Source organism: Physeter macrocephalus, chromosome 11 (assembly GCF_002837175.3).
Source record: "Physeter macrocephalus isolate SW-GA chromosome 11, ASM283717v5, whole genome shotgun sequence".
Classification (NCBI taxonomy): Eukaryota; Metazoa; Chordata; class Mammalia; order Artiodactyla; family Physeteridae; genus Physeter; species Physeter macrocephalus.
Genome location: NC_041224.1, coordinates 60,192,005 through 60,209,778, shown reverse-complemented (window position 1 = coordinate 60,209,778; position 17,774 = coordinate 60,192,005). Strand labels below are relative to the sequence as shown.

Sequence of the window (17,774 nt, the reverse complement as noted above, 5' to 3'; positions counted from 1 at the left end):
GGTACGCGGGCCTCTCACTGTTGCGGCCTCTCCCGTCGCGGAGCACAGGCTCCGGACGCGCAGGCTCAGCGGCCATGGCTCACGGGCCCAGCCGCTCTGCGGCATGTGGGATCTTCCCGGACCGGGGCACGAACCCGTGTCCCCTGCATCGGCAGACGGACTCTCAACCACTGCGCCACCAGGGAAGCCCCTCAATATTCGTCAATGGAAGGGAAGAAGGCCCATGACAAGGATTCCAGAACCACACTTCTACCCACTTTCCTACACAATCTTCCACTTAAATTTCCTTTGTCTTTGGACCCTTCAGCTTTAATTCTTCTGCCTTCTGATGGTTTTCAGCAGAAACTTCTGATCAACAGGTAAGATATTTCACTAGATGGAGCAGCAGATAACATTATAATAAGATTCAATGTCCACTCATGTTCTTGACATAATTATAAAAAGGAAGAGGAGAAAAAAATCAATATTTGAGAGGTGCACACCAAATGCCAAGTTTTTATGGTCGAGAGAAGCTGACAGCAGCTGCTTAGAGGGCATCCAGAGCCATCCGTTACCCCTCAGACCAGGTTCATAATCACCAGGGGCTAGAAAGGCAAACAAAGCTGCAGCTGTAGATCCACTAGAGACAGTTGTGTCTCTGGAAACTTTTTTTTTTCTTTTTTTTAGGGAGAGCGGGGAATAGGTTCTTCTGTATATTTAGAGGCAGGAACCAAGTCTAGGTAATGCTCCATAATTCTTTTCACCTGGTAAACATCCAATACCTAGATGTTACTTCAAAGAGAAGCTTACTTCTCAAAGTAATTTAATGGGGTTGTTACTGTTAGATGAAAGTGTTTATTAAGAAGCCTAGAATACTGAAATTGCCTTCTCTCAAAAAAATAGGTGTTTATTATTATTGTTTATCTTCTGCCTCCTTCATTACATTATAAGTTCAACAAGGAAAGGGAACATACCTATTTTATTTACCAATGTGTCCCCAGCACCTAGTAAAGTATGTGGCACATAAAAAGTGTTCAATAAATATTTGAGGAATGACTTCTAATGTTATCTTTGCTCCACAGATAAGAGGGTGACACTTAGAGGGGCAAAATGACTTGGCCAAGATAACACTGATTTTAAGTGGTGGCGTCAACATTTCTGGTTAACGCAAAATGTGAGCTCTTTAACAGTTCAAGGATTAGGATGATAGCCTTAATATCTGAAAATATATGATAGAAAGAAAATGACATACTCTTCACCACACTTCTCCAGAAACTTCTGTCAAAGGTACTGGGCTGGGTGATCCATGTCACTTTTTCAATACTTTTATTTTCATTTTACACAGCTCACTATACTTTATGTGTTTGCTTGTAAATGTAGAAAATCGCACTGCATTTTCTTGATATCTAATGAGTCTTATCTGATATCCATTAAACAGTATGTATAAAGGTAAAATCAAAAAAGTGAGATGTGTTAACAGCTTTTCACAGTTCCATAAGACAAGGTAGTTACATCCAACTATTTGTACATTTTACCCTAAATTTTCCTTGGGACAATTCTATTACAGATGTCTACAGAGAATTCAATAATTTTCTATTCTCCTACAAAAACTCACTTTCTCTGGGCAAAAGCACTGACATACGTCATTTCGAAAAGTTAGGGTTCTTTTTTTTTTCTTCTGTAAAAATACTAAGAAGAAGGGCATCTGAAATGACATACAAATATTTCTCTCATGTTATAAAATTAAAATTGAAATATTTCTATTGATGATTTCCTCCCCTTTGTTTTCTCTGTTCTTTCTTCCTGAAACTTCTGTTTTTTACGTTAGACTTCCTAACCTGGTTCTCTAATTTTTTTTTTTTTTTTTTTTTGGCTGCATTGGGTCTTTGTTGCTGCGCGTGGGCTTTCTCTAGTTGAGGTGAGCGGGGGTTACTCTTTGTTGCAGTACGTGGGCTTCTCATTGTGGTGGCTGCTCTTCATGTTGTGGACCACAGGCTCTAGGCGCGTGGGCTTCAGCACTTGTGGCTCGTGGGCTCTAGAGTGCAGGCTCAGTAGTTGTGGCACATGGGCTTATTAGTCACTTGGTGGCATGTGGGATCAAACCTGTGTCCCCTGCATTGGCAGGCAGATTCTTAACCACTGTGCCACCTGGGAAGTCCCTGGTTCTCTAATTTTTAATACTCTACTTCTTGTTGTCATCTGAAAGTTCCCTTGTTACAGCAGCCTGTTCTTGTTTCCTAGATGCAACATTTTCTCCTATCCCTCTGCAAATATTATAGTTCATTTGAATTTTTCTCCCCTGCATAGTGTCCAAGCCCTCCAAATTGCTTTCTTTTTCAGTTATTTTAGGTCTCTGTTCTTACCTTAAAAGCCTTCCTCAAATGTTTTGCTAAGAGTAAGGCACTACAAATCTGGCTAGTAACTCTGCTTGTGAGTGGAGCCTGTAGGCTGAGGTAACGTGATCTAGCTGGTCTGTTTCCCTGGAAAAATCCCAATACCTGGATCTTTAAGGCCTCTTGGTCACATTTCCCTAAAGAAAGTCTCCTCCAGTATCCTTCCTGAAAAGTAATCTTGGCTGCTAGTGTCCCAGGAACAGGGTGTGGTAAGATGGCTGGGAGTCTCCACATTTAGAATCTAAACTTTCACTTAATGCCTCTGCGCTCAGTAATGGGACCCAGCCTTCTACACTGCCAGGTATCACTTATTTTATTCTCAGAGAAACTCCTCTACTCAGTCTTGTGTTAGGGCTGGGGAGGGGTGACTGTCTGCTCATGCTGAGTTAGGCAAAGAACCTGTGGGTCGAACAGCTTAACTGTTTCTCAGACATCTTTAAGACAATTCTCTTCTCTGGCCCCACCTCTACTCCTAGTTCCAGATACCTGGGACCACCAATTCCTGAGCCTTCTGGGTAGTTTAAAGGAAATCAGGTGCTTCTTTCTTTCTCTACTGCTGGCTTAGGATTTCAACACTCTCGGTTCTGCTAAGTTGTGTACTGTTGTCCATCTGCTTTCCCACATTCAAAATGTGGTTGCTGTTGTCTCCTTTCCTTTTTTAATAAAATTTTTAAAATTTTTTGGCCACGCCATGCGGCATGTGGGATCCTAGCTCCCCGACCAGGGATCGAATCTGTGTCCCCTGCATTGGAAGCGCAGTCTTAACCACTGGACCACCAGGGAAGTCCCTCTTTTCCCTGTCTTTATGGTAATAAGCCTTAAAAAAATAAAATCCCTTCACGGTAATTTTTAGTGGAGTTTGAGGTGAGAGTGGAAGATAACGCATGCATTCCATGCTTTAACCAAATTAGTAGGCTTTTTGAACCATATGTAAACATTTCAAAAAGTAATTCCTCTGAAAGAGAGGGGATAATGGCTTAATTTTCTCATTGTGCCCTTTCCAGAAGCTCTGAAACAGAGCTCCCATCTAAAGGCCCCGAGAGATTAAGTGATTAATCCAACGATCTATAGTGTATGCTGGCTGAAGTGGAATTTGAATCTAGGTCTGATACTCTGGCAAACAGAAAACTCTTCTTCACATGCAAAACATTTATGATCTATTCAGCAAATGTTTGTGAGCACTTATGGCAAAGTCTTCGTCAAACTTTAACTCTGATCTTTATTTTCAGAAACTGCTTTAAAACCATTACAGAAGTATGAAAAAATTGAGCCCCAAAGATTTCTTGAGTACTCACTAGGGCAGTGAAATTGTGCTAGAGAGTGTAGGAGATTATGAGAGAATCAGATTTAAATCCTGTCATAAGGAACTATGACACAGCTATAAATTAATATAATACAAAGTGGAAAACGCACGTGCCACAAGGAAGATGTAGATGAAGGTCAGGAGAAGAAATTACTTTCAGCTGGAGAGATCAGAGTTGGTGTTATAAAGGATGTGTATTTAAATTGTATCTTGGGGAGAAGAAGAAAATGATATTCCATGTAGAGTGAACAGCACAGTATTCCTTGAATATTTTTAACTTGGTAAAGGTAATTTTGAAGCTCACAAGAATAACTCTGTCAAAACAACAGAACCCATCAAAACTTTAGAAGATGGTGCTACTTTGATGACAATGACCTTGTGTGACCCTCTGAATGTGTTCTTCACCTATCTAGACACATTTTTTTAAGCCATGGACCTTGCTTTCATCATTTAACACATCATTCAAACCACTTCAGTAAAACAGTGATCACGCTGAAGAGGGGTCTCAGAGGACTAGATGACACTCCAATTAACCAAGCGCATCGAGCCAGATTGTTCTATGCTTTGGACTCAAGAGACTGGTGGAGAGAGGAGGCAAACAAAGGCAGAAAGAGCGAGGACCCAAGTGAAAAGAGCAAAATGCATGCGCTAAAGGCAGGGCTTTCAGTCTGACTCCTGTGGAAAAGCCTGTCAGATTATTCACCACCGACCTTAATAAGGTTTACAATAGCCCGCCAAAGAGAATCACAAACCAGAACATGTACTTGGAGAGCTCATACTCAGTGAGAACAAGAACACTGCGAGACTGACCTGGTGCGTTTTTAGATGTGTGTGCGTCCTCCTGAGCGCTGCAAACACAAGGCTAGAGGAGGGCGGTTGTTGACTTCTTTTTTGACCCAATTAGGACCAGCTTAAAAATCCAGCTTTTCCAAATAATACTGCTTACTTCCCTCCCACAGATTTGTGTTGTGACTTGAATGACACAGAATATGAATGGATTAACTAATTAGTAAGAAGCAACAGTGGGACTTTCTCCTCAAGCCATTTGTTCTATGGGAGAAGAGAAGCAACGCACAGCCTGTGAAATTAAGAAGTTCTGCCCTAAAATGTTTTAGGTACTCCTTACCCCTAGAAATTAAAATCATCAAACTTGGTAAGACAAGCCCTTACTAGGTACACACTCATTTTCATTTTAAAGTTTAGCCCTGAAGTCTTGAATAGCAGCAACCAGGGTGAATAGTCCTAAAAATCACCCAGGCCACTGAATCAGTGCGAGCTTTCTACAAGAGTCAAACAAATATTCTGGGGGCAGGATTAATCTTCCCAGTTTGTCCTAGTTCAGAAATGTTGTACTCTTGTTGGTGATTCTCGCTTCTTTTTTCTTCTCTTCTTTTTTGCATTTTCACACTGATTCTTGTCATGAAGGCTCAAGGAAGAAGTGCAATTAATTCCACGTGGGTTTTGACCTTTACTTCATTCTATAACATCCACGTGAGGAGAACTACAACACATTTAAGGATCTAAAAACCACAAACAAAAAACATAGAAAGGGGCCAAAATCTTTACATCTAGTAAAACTGCTGTGCTCCAGTCAAGCTGAATAATCTCATTTTTTCCCTTCTGAGGGGTATTTCCATCTTTATGTTACTTCTGCCGACTCCAAATTCTATATACAGCTGACAAAATCCTGGAAAAGAAGCACTTCATGCAGAATTGAGAGAAGATGGGGGCAGTTCTGTCCCTGGATAAGGAGACAGTCTGATATTAAAGATGCTTTGCTTAAGGCACAAATGTACCTGTACTTTTTCAATGGCACATTTTAGCTGCACGCAGCATCACCTTTTATGAAAGAGTGTGGCGAGTGGCCTTGTTATGAGTCCCCGTGGGGACTGTGACAGCACATTAACAAGGGAAGGGGCAGTAGGAAGAAGGCAAGCAAGGGTGAACCTTGTATTTTAGGAGTTTAAAGCAAGGAAGGCAGCCTTCTAACTCTTGCATCACCAAACCTCAGGGATTTTATGGAATTTGGTGGGGGGAGTACTAGGGAGAGGTCGAATGGATAGAAAACTCTGGTTCCCGTTTTGTCTCTATTTGATTCTTGTGTAATTTCAGGAAACTTCCTTTGCTCGGTTTCCTATATTTTTATCCCATTTGTTTTTTTATCACTCGGTACCCTAGGGGAATAAACTGATTGACTCAAAACACTTTGAGGAAGGTATCGCACAAATAGGTAGACCTTGCATACCTAGACATTCACTCTCTCCTGAAGGGTTTACAAAGATCCACCTTAGAGTGTGCTGGGGGGTGGGAGGGGCTCCCCCATCTTTTTTTTCTTTCTCCCAGGGGCAACTCCCTTCAAGACAACGTAGCTCAACTGTCAACTCCGTTGAGAAACCTGCCGCCCTCCCAACCTTTGTGGCTGAGAGTACTTCATAAACATCTTTACTAACAACGCTATCACACTGCTCTGGGCTTTAGGTGTCTGTCTTCTCTATCAGAGGCAGTCTTTTCTCAGCTTTGTGTGCTCCACTCTCCAAGGCTTAGCACGTGGTAAGTGCTTAAATAGTAATTACTGAATGAATGAAAGTTTCTACTCTTTGGAGTGTGTACCTAGAAAGGGAACCTTTCACTTTTAAAAGTGAGGATAAACAGAAGAGAAGCAATTCTTCTTTGAAGATGGTGACTATGTTTCAGAGCACAATTTGTTACACAGAATTTTAAAATGCTATTGAGATTCACACTTCTCTCAATCTACAGTGATTTTAAACAGGATTTACCACATCCATTCCAAGAACACTGTGGGGAAAACAAAGAAGAAACTGGCTCTTCAGTGCTTTTTTGGACCAACTTCCCACTCTCTTCAGGTAACGTTCTCATCACATCTGCTCCTAAAAAAAAAGAACCTTGGGGTTCTCTTCAGGATTGAATCACACACAATTTCTTATCTATGGACTCAAAACCTCCGACTCCCATTCCCTATCACATATTTTCTGTTACCTTGTACCCCAAATGAATCTGGTGTATAACACATTCCGGGGCCTTACTCTCCTCTCTAAAGACCTCCTCCACCACCTGTGTTTGGTCATCTGTTCTCACTTGCCTGTCTGGTGGATCATAAGCTCCCAGAATACAGAGACTACGATCACATAGTTCCTTTCAAAAGCATTTAGTTAAGCATCACACACAAAGAGGTGCTCAACAACCCTTTTTGATGATCATAATCAGACTGCACTGTACATCCTCTAAGGCTATCTCCTCCCGCTTCTGATCTAACATCTGGCTCCTCACCAACCATTTTAAAATGCAGTGAGCAGGGAAACACCTAACCCTTCTTGGCCCTCACTCCTGACCAGTGGTCCTTTTCTACTCTCCACTTTACTACATGAGCCAACACGTTCCTTCTGGCATTCAGGTGTCTCACACTCAGTGATGACACTTTTTCACACTGTTCCTTACACCTTAATCCTCAATCTTACAGTGTCAGTGAGTCTGTTTTCTCCAGTCTTCTGAAGACCGTTCAATAGTTTACCTCCAGGATAAATGAACATGATCAACAAAACCCAAATACATCAATGGGAATCTTGCTCCCTAAATGACAGTCTCTTTTTATTACTCTTTGTATCCCTAGCACCCAGCAAAATACTGGCAGACATATATGTCAATATGCAATATAAATATGTGCTATTTATTAAGCATCTATCTATCTATCCATCTACTCATATACCTACCTACCTACCTATCTTAACTGATCTCCCTGTTTCCATGATTGCCCCTCTATATTCTGTGCTCCACAGAGCACCCCTTCATCCTCTGAAAATATAACTCAAATCATTTACTCTCAGAGTAACATCTAAAGTCCTTACCATGGCCTACAAGGCTGCATATGATCTGGTCCCTGGCTACCTCTCTGACTGTATTTTTTCCCATTTTTCCCTTTCTAACTCCACTCTAGTCACCTGGGTCTCTCTGCTTTCCTTAAACATGCCAAACACACTCCAGCTTAGCACCTTTGTATCTGCTGTTGCCTGATGGCCCCCTCACACCATTCCAGTCTCTGCTCAAAGGTTATTTTATCAGAAAGGACTGCTCCACTTCATTTTTTCCCTTAGGACTTACCACTGCCTGATAAATTAAATATTTAGTTTTCCTTCTGTTTTTTGTACTTAATGCCCCACCCCTCACCAAATGCAACCCCATTAGAATCAAGAATGGAGTGTCCGTCATTACTATATCCCCACTGCCTATCTAGTAGATATAGCAGGAGCTCAATACCTGGATGAGGAAACGAATGTGGAAGGAAGGAATGGTGAATATGTATGCATGCTCTAAATCTTAAATCTATTAGTTACACTGTCTGACAGTATTGCTATGCCTCTGCATATTGTTAAGTTACACAATTCTAGAGTTGTTGCAGAAAGCTAAAGAAAGGCAAGAACAGACTGCTTAGAGTCACAGAATGTTAGTCTGGAAAGGGGCTTAGAGATCATTATTTTACAGATGAAGAAACTAAGACCCAGAGTGAGGGACAGTGGCTTGCATAGGGCCACCTAGAAAAGCAGTAGCAAAGCAGGACCTGCAATCCAGGTCTTTCATTCCCAGTCTACGAGTCGTATCTTTACACCACGTAACATTTCAAATGTTCTACACTATATCTGGTCTTTTACCAAATACATTCAATGACGATGATTTAAAATATGCAAAGGGAAATTATAATAATAGCAAGAGCTGAGCTCCACAGATCAAAAGTACTAGTGTTCCCTGAAACAGGCTAATTGGACAAGCCCTTCAGGATTCTGTTGGGAAACTTAGTTCTGAGCATCTGTCCACCAGTATTGCTAACCTGTCAGCTGAGGCATACATATTGTATTTCCTCTTAGATTCTCTTTCATGAAGAAGCAGAAGAATATGGTTTAATAAACATTGAATACTTTATTTTTGCTTTCTTTCTATAGTGCTAGTGAATTGAGTCTGAAGATATCTCCTTAGAAATTCAACTGCATTCATGCATCACAAAAATCACAGAAAAAATATTTGACCAAAAGAAAAAAAGTTGATGAAATTGTGACTGCAACTCAATCCATGATCTTGTTTAAGGAGTTCTTTCTACTTTTTAAAGAGTCCTCCTTTATCTGAATCAATGCACATAAGAGAAAATTCTTGAAGCACTGGTGACTATCCAGACTTTATACTACTGTAATTCACCCTGAGCCAGATGTCCTTCTAATATAAATCCTATGCATTTCCTTATAGATCAAAGATCATTGTACAGAAATCTTAGCACAGACCTCTAGTGGAGCTACATGTAGCATACAAAGATAAAGTCCACTGTAAATACAGCTATAAAGAGTAAAGACATTAAAATTGTGCTAAATGCATACACCTAACCTCCTCCAAATCATATCACACCCTGTCACCCAACACATGATATGATCCTACTGGAACAAGGTGTTTTTTTTTTTCTTTCTAAACAGACATATAGAAATTATACATCCAAATGAGTAGGGCTGTACTTGTTAATACAGTAATCACCTCTGGAAGTTATATATGCATTCCAACAAGGCTACTATCACACATAATTTTTCTGGAATTTCTCTTTCAAAACACAGGTTCTCCACATTTAGTGTGCATAAGGATCATACTAGGAACATGTTAATAATGCTGATTCTTAGAAATGTGAATTTAATTGGTTTTAGATGGAGTCTAGGAACCTGTATTTTTAAGAAGCACTCCAGATAAGTTTTACACAGGTGATCTGTGAGAAATAACACCTTAGAATAGTCAGCTCACAAGCCATGCAAGGGTATCAAAATAAGGACTACTGAGTTAAACTCTGTTTACATATACACATAACACACTGGAGGTTTCACTTTTTTTCAAAATCTTCATCCTTCCTGATAGAACATATTAGTACAGATATACACAGAAGCATCTATTTCCAAACAACATACCTCCATAAAAGAGATTCCTAAGCTCCAGACATCAGAATGGATTCCATATTGCTCCCCTGAAATTCTTTCAGGCTGTAAGAAAACAGAAGGGAGCTTGTGAGTTGATGTAAGCTACTCCGGGAAACACATACGCTAATGTGAGCTCAGTTAAGGCAGAGAGCCATCAATACCTGCACAGCACATTATGAAAAAAAAAACAATTTTATATGTATGTGTTTTATATAGATAATACATAGAAACTGTATAGGTAATATAGGTATATTAGATATAATCTCATTGAATCTTCACAAAGACCCTGTGAGGGAAACTTTGTTATAAAGAAAATGAAGGCTCATATTAGTGAAATAATATAGGCAAGTCCTAAACTAGTAAATGAGCTGAGACTTCAACTCAGACCAAATCCAGTGAGTGGTCTTAGTTGTGGAGTGACAAATTACAGCACATTATATAATATTATCACTTATTTGCATTTTGAGAGATGGGTCTGAATCACTAGGAATTCTGTTATTTTAAACTTTTTATTTGGAAATAATATTAAACTTATAGGAAAGTTGAAAGATTAAGACTAGTACAAAGAACATCCATATTTCCTTTGCCCAGATTCACCTACTACTCAACATTTCATCCCATTTATCAGGGTTTCTTTTTGATATAAACCAAGGAACAGTTCAAATGGTCCATTTGGGACTCTTGGTCCTCCATTCAAGATATGTAGAAAATACTTGGTCTAACAATTACCTGCACACTCTCTACTTCAACAGGAATAATTGCATACTGAAGTGGGTGCTGCCTGGTCTCTCTAACCCTCCAGGATTTGGCATTCAGAAAGGTACTTCACAGAAGTCTTTTGAATGAACACAGGAACAAATGAACAAGAGAAACTGAGGTTTTGCTGAGATGGAATGGCTGCTCAAGGTGACACAGCTAGTCATGGCAGGGCTAGGATCATGACCCACACCCCTTGGCCCCCAGTGCAGTATTCTCTTCTTTGTACCATCCCTGGAGTTCTTGGAAGCCACCATAGCCATCACCCTTCAGAAGTTTCCATGAGAGCCCTTATGAGTAACTGGGATCAGGGTCAGCCTGGTCCACTGCAGATGGAAGAAATGGACATCCACCACTCACCAGCAGGGGATATACCATGAGTGTAGAAGATGTGTGCCAGATACTCTCAGGTGAGTTGGCACAGTCCTACATCTTGGCGAGTTGGCTTAGCTGGGACCCAGAACTTTGTAACCTACTTCCCACTCCCACCTACGAGGCTATCTCAATGTATTTAATGCCTTCTCCCTCACTTTTCAGAAAATTACATAAAGCCCTACCCTGAGGTAGCAGATTGGATTGTCTTATTTCCCTTCCTTTATTTATTTCTTTAATTTGTAAAACCCCTTTCCTACCAAAAATAATTCTTCCCAAGTGTCATGTGACCATTTCTCCCAGCTGCTAACAGATATGGTCATTCCAATCCCCTAATACTTTTTCTTTTATCTTCTAATCCCCCATACCATCACTTTTCAAGGTCCTTGCTCATACCTGAATGAACCCATTATCCATTTCTAGTTAGATCAATACATAATAGGATGTGTTCATATGCAACTGGCCAGCCAGTTACAGGAATAATGCCATCATAATATCAACAATGACATCATCACTCTGTGCATTTATTGAAGAATTTCCCTGTGCCAGGCACTGTTCTAAGTGCTTTTCATGCATATTTCATTTCAGACTCATAAACACCCATACTAGACTGGTACTATTATCATCCGCATTTAACAGATAAGGAATATGAGGCACAGAGAGATTTAATTTGTACCCCCTAGAAAAGGATAATAATAGCTATCATTTAATGATCACCTAGTTTGTCCCAGACACTGGGCTAGATACTTCGCATCCTCTACACTTCATAACAATCTTACAAATATTATTATTTTAAATTTATTTTATTTATTTATTTTTGGCTGCGTTGGGTCTTCGTTGCTGTGCGCAGGCTTTCTCTAGTTGCCGCGGGTGGGGGCTACTCTTTGTTGCGGTGCATGGGCTTCTCATTGCGGTGGCTTCTCTTGTTGCGGAGCACAGGCTCCAGGTGTGCGGGCTTCAGTAGTTGTGGCTCGCAGGCTCTAGAGCACAGGCTCAGTAGTTGTGGCACATGGGCTCAGTTGCTCCGCAGCATGTGGGATCTTCCCGGACCAGGGATTGAACCCGTGACCCTTGCATTGGCAGGCGGATTCTTAACCACTGCACTACCAGGGAAGTCCTCTTACAAATATTATTGCCCTAATTTTACAGATGTAAAACTGAGGCTTAATAAGATTAGATGACTTGCCAAAGTCTAGAGCTATGGATTAGCATTAAGCGTATTATTTAGGTACACAGCCAGGATTCAAATCCAGGTACGTCTAACTGCAAAATCAGGGTTCTTTCCTGTGTGTCAAACTGTCCCCAGAACTAGAAGTCAGAAGAGCCACACACCAGTCTCAATCTGTCAGTATTTCTCAAAATGCAGCCTTGGACTCGTCATTATAGAACTGTCTGAGGTGCTTATTGCAAATGAACTTCCAGTATCAGAATCTCTGGGGGTGGCTCTGGGGATCTTCATTTTAAAAAGTAACTTCTCTGGGTGAATCTTTGGTAAACTCAGCTCTAGTCACTAAACACATCAATGTTGCCTGCAAACGCAATGATCTACCTTCCTCTTCTCTGCTTAGTGAACGTTTCTCCTATGGGCCCTGTTCAGCGGCCACCATTTTTTGGTGAAAACTTCCTCCACTCCTCAGGCAGAATTATGAATTCCTGCCTCTGTACTTCTTTAAAATGTCATTCATATCTTTCATATTAATTTATTGCACTGTGTTGTAATCATCCATTTGCTAGTCTGTTTCTCCTAAGAGGCAAAGAGAGTATCTTACTCATCTGGCACCTAGTACCATGCCTGGCACATAGCTGGTGTGCCCTCAATGCGTGCTGACTGAAGGGATGCAATACATGTTTACTGCACATTTGATTTTAAGCATGAACTAATCATTAAATTCCCTGGAGTGTTCTATTAATGTAACTTCCCTGCATATTATTGTTATTCACGTCCATCAAGAACTTCTAGGGACTTCCCTGGTGGCTTAGTGGTTAAGAATCCACCTGTCAATGCAGGGGACATGGGTTCAATCCCAGGTCCGGGAAGATCCCACATGCCGCGGAGCAGCTAAGCCCGTGCGCCACAACTAATGAGCCTGCACTCTAGAGCCCGCGTACCGCAACTACTGAGCCCACAAGCTGCATCTACTGAAGCCCGTGTGCTCTAGAGCCTGTGTTCCGTGACAAGAGAAGCCACCGCAATGAGAAGCCTGCGCAATGCAATGAAGAGTAGCCCCGCTCGCTGCAACTAGAGAAAGCCAGCACGCGGCAACGAAGACACAATGCAGCCAAAAAATAAGAACTTAAAAAAATAGTTTAAAAACAATGTCTTAAAAAAAAAAAAAAGAACTTCTAGCAAACATGAAAATCCTAAAATCCTCTAGAATTGTTAAAGAAATGACCAAATGTTGCCTTCCTCCTTCTGTCCTCTCCTCCTTTCTTCATCCACTAACTGACAGTTATCAATATACAGCACTTCATCTAGAAGTGCAGGAACAACAATAAGGTTAAATATAATCATCACATTTGCCCACTGAACTACTAAAACAAATGTAAACTGTAATGTGAAAATAAAGCACAGAAAAATTAAAGTTAAAAAGAAAAATTAGCAAAAATGATAACGGTCACAGATATCAGAAGGCAAATAGGAGAACTCCTTAAGGACGAAAATCTAACAACTTCTCATTAGAGAAATTATTCTTACAGTAAGCTAACAGAATGAGATTACTGTTGTGATGCAGCACTCAAGCACAAATGCTGAGTGAAAGGTGGGCAGCCAGCTCTACAGGTGTATCCTCAAGAATTCGTAGGGACTGGGAAACATGTCCAGGTTGCTGAAACTGACACAGGTACAAGATAAGTCCCAATACATTCTGAATGTATAGAGTCAGGACTTGATGGCCTAAGGCTACACAATTCAAATCTGTTCTCACACTTGAGGCCAAGGTGGTCTGCTCTGTCCTCTCCCCTCTAAAACCAAACCAAACTAAACCAAACCAAACCAAACCAATGGCCAGGTGTGACACTACTGAGAGAAGATCTGTGATGAACATTTTTCTGTTAAAAAGCAAAAGCTGAGTTACTTTCTGACATGATATTTGTCACTAGTGTGGAAAACTTAATAAATGGAAAACCATGACTCTTGTCTGAAGCACGTGTAGTGGAGTTAAAGTGTAGGGGAAAAACCCTGGTCTGTTCTTAATGAGAACAGTAAGGAGTGGTGATGATATAAAAAGCAGAGGATTCTAAAAGGGCAGTGGCTCTAAGATGGCATGCACACTCCACCCCTCCACTTACCGCTGTGACTGGGCATTTACCCAGGACCTATATTTAGTTAACTCATTCCAGAATTGTCTCTATTTATAACACAGTACCCTAGGGTTTACTTGTCAAAAGCAGGACGATACTAAGGTACATCCCTTACTTCTTCCCATAAAGGAACTTCTGCTCAGTGTTAGGCTACTCAGAAAATTAACAAAGTATGCACAAATACTTTAGGTTAGTATGTAATCAAAAAGTATATATCATAAACAATGGGGATTTTTTTTAAAAGCTGGCAAGATCACTGTGTGGGTAGTAGAGCATACTGGTTAAACAAGGATTCTGGAGTCACACTGCTCTAACTCAATCTATTTTCCAGTTCACTAATTCTCTCTTCTGCTCCATTCAATATGCTACCAAATAGTGAGTTTTTCATTTTTATCTAGTTTTGTTTGGGACTCTCTCGAATCAAGTATGTCACTTTAAAAATTTTTGATCTAAAGTCTGCTTGCAAGTGTTATTCCTTCATGTTGCTCTGTTTCCTCGTGTGACTAGTTTTCTTTGGCTGCTTGTTAGTTTTTGTTCTTCAAAAAAATTTTTGGAAAGGTTCTCTGAGGCCTAAAGTGGATATGCCCACGTCAAACAATATTCTCAGCATGAAGCTCCTTTTCTAACTCAGGTCACATATACAAACATCCAGGGTGCAAATCTGTGCCAGAGTTAAGTCTATGGCCACAACTTTCTCCCTTTTCCTTTTTCTCCTGCTGCTCTGCTTGGCTCTGAGAAGCCTTCTCTTTTGTTCCCTGGGATGGGGGAGGAAGAGCAGCTTTAACTCTGGTTTGCTTTTATACTGGGGTGAGGGCCTCTTCAGGCTTCCAGCATAATATGGGGAAGATCTTCTCCAAGACCCTCTGCCTTAAGGGAGCCCCCATATCATTCACAGCTGTAGTAGTACAGGCAAATGTCCTCAGGAATAAGTAGCTTTGGTGCTCTGACATTCTGCTTTACCTTCTGTTTCAGGTTTCCATCTGAAAACCGTCCTGGGAGTTCCCTGTTGTCGTTTTAGCTCTTCAGTGCACTTGAGATGGTTTTTAAAGTATTTTAATTAGCATTTTTCAACAGAAGAGTTGGTCCAAATAACCTAATGTGCTACTACCAGAAACTAGAAGCTGGTGTCCTAATTAAATCTTGACTGTCACTACTTGCCAGCTCTGAGAATCTGGGCTAAAGTTACTTCACCTTTGGTTTCCTCATCTGTAAAATGAAGACAATTAATAACAATATGTATGCTTAATGGAGTTGTCTAAAGATTAAATAAATCCATGTAATATGCTCAATTCAGTACATGCCACATGGGGATGCTCAGTAAATGTTGGCCTCCTTCCAATCATCACCACCGTGTACGATCACTGCATGAGCATGGCCAACTGAGTTCTATCACGTAATCTGTATAGGTTATAATCTGGGTAAAGGTAATTTCTAAGAACAGGAATAGTCCAGGTAGAAAAGAATGTTCAGGAGATAAGAATAGTTATTTAGATTGACTTTCTGATACCAAAGGACAAGTATCTGCATAAGATTTCTTAATTTCAAAACTTCAGGTATTCATAACAATAATGTCAAACTTTTATATTTGATTTTTTAAACTTGTAATAAGACTTCCCTGGCGGGGAAGTGGTTGGGACTCCGCGCACTGCAGGGGGCATGGGTTCAATCCCTGGCTGGGGAGCTAGGATCTCTCAAGCCACATGGTGCAGCCAAAAAAAAATATATATATATATAATACATCACAATGACTGAATAGTGGGTTAAAGTTTCAGTGATTTCTATCTTTATTATTAATTTTTTTAATAGCTTCTTTTTTTAATATAAATTTATTTATTTTATTTACTTATTTATTTTTGGCTGTGTTGGGTCTTTGTTGCTGTGCACGGTTTTCTCTAGTTGCGGCGAGAGGGGGCTACTCTTCATTGTGGTGTGCGGGCTTCTCATTGCAGTGGCTTCTCTTGTTTCGGAGCATGGGCTCTAGGCGTGCGGGCTTCAGTAGTTGTGGCACTCGGGCTCAGTAGTTGTGGCTCGTGGGCTCTAGAACGCAGGCTCAGTAGTCGTGGCACATGGGCTTAGTTGCCCTGTGGCATGTGGGATCTTCCCAGACCAGGACTCAAACCTGTGCCCCTGCATTGACAGGTGGATTCTTAACCACTGCGCCACCAGGTAAGTCCCCTTCCATCTTTAAAACAGAGTAAAAGTTCTAGTAATCAGAATTTCCAAGAAATGATTTAATTAAATATAAGCCACCAAAGCCTTTAGACCCCTTTTGTAATCCTTCTGGATGAAATCCTTTTAAAATATAGTTGAAAATATTTCTTGCTTTGGATTAAAATGTCCATTAAACCTAATTACCTGCCCCTAAGATGTAATGTGTCCTTGAACACGCCACTTCAGTTTTTGGGTCTCAGTATCCTCATTGGTCAATGAGGAAGTGGGACCAGATGACTTTCCAAGTCTCCTACAAGACCCACTGTTTAACATGACCCTAAATTGTTACTGTTTTTTTGTTTGTTTTCATGACCTAAGGATCTTAGAAAAGCCTCCCTATCTTTATCCTAATTACCATTTTCTTATACCTTACATTTCAGATTGTAGGAGAAGTAAGACTGTTCACACATGCACGGCTATTTCTTTGATTTATTTTCTTTTCAGTATTTGAGCAGTCTAGTTGGTTATATTTGAGTCATCTGGGCGTCTTCTATACTTTATAACGCAAGTAAGATACTTATTAATACAAAAAAGTTAAATGCTCTGCTTATAATTAGTGAACAAGTCATTTTTGGAATGCAACTTTCATGAACTGATTCATTCATTTAGCACCATGTGAAGGACTGGATATAGAGAATGAGTAGAATAAACCCTGCCCTGTGAAAGTCCTAATCTAGATTTGGAGAGACACATAAATAATTTGGATAGAGTGAGAGGCACAGCAGTTAAAAGTTCAGTCTCTGGAGGCTGATTATGTAGGTTTCACTCCTGACTCTGCCACTTATTAGCTGTATGAACCTGGGTAAGTCACTTAACTTCTCTATCCCTTGGTGCCTTCATCTGTAAAAGGACAATTGGGCTTCCCTGGTGGCGCAGTGGTTGAGAGTCCGCCTGCCGATGCAGGGGACACGGGTTCGTGCCCGGTTCGGGAAGATCCCACATGCCGCAGAGCGGCTGGGCCCATGAGCCATGGCCGCTGAGCCTGCGTGTCTGGAGCCTGTGCTCCACAAGGGGAGAGGCCACAAGAGTGAGAGGCCCGCGTACCGCAAAAAAAAAAAAAAAAAAAAAAAGAAAAGGACAATAATATTACCTACCTCATAGGGTTGTTGTGAGGATTTAAAGAGATAATATATGTAAAGGTTTAAAAGAGTGACTGGCACACAGTTCTAATTAAGTGTTGGCTATTATTATCATTGTTATTATCACTGTACAGAAACAGGTATGAATATAAAGTGAGAGAAATGGATATAAAATGAGGGCATTACACATCAGATGACTTCAAATTGTATATTCTCACAATCTATTACTGTCCTCTACCCCAGCGGTCCCTAACCTTTTTGGCACCAGGGACCGGCTTCGTGGAAGACAATTTTTCCACAGACAGGGGTGGGATGGGACGGTTCAGGAGGTAACGTGAGCGGTGGGGAGCGATGGGGAGCGGCGGATGAAGCTTCGCTCACTCGTCCACCTCTCATCTCCTGCTGTGTGGCCTGGTTCCTGGCA

At 40.8% G+C, this 17,774-nt stretch overlaps 1 protein-coding gene across 13 annotated transcripts in view; it reads right to left on the bottom strand.

The window, feature by feature from the left end:
- Positions 1 to 17,774, bottom strand: part of MAP2K5 (mitogen-activated protein kinase kinase 5) — a 281,510-nt gene that overhangs the window by 94,108 nt on the left and 169,628 nt on the right. For 12 of the 13 annotated variants that reach the window (XM_055088056.1, XM_028494957.2, XM_055088057.1 and 9 more), the window contains one exon: positions 9,624 to 9,695. In XM_055088056.1, coding sequence (XP_054944031.1) covers positions 9,624 to 9,695 — 72 coding nt within the window. Of the gene's footprint in view, positions 1 to 5,283; positions 6,564 to 9,623; positions 9,696 to 17,774 lie in introns of those variants that run through there. The other variant, XM_055088066.1, reaches the window with a different exon arrangement.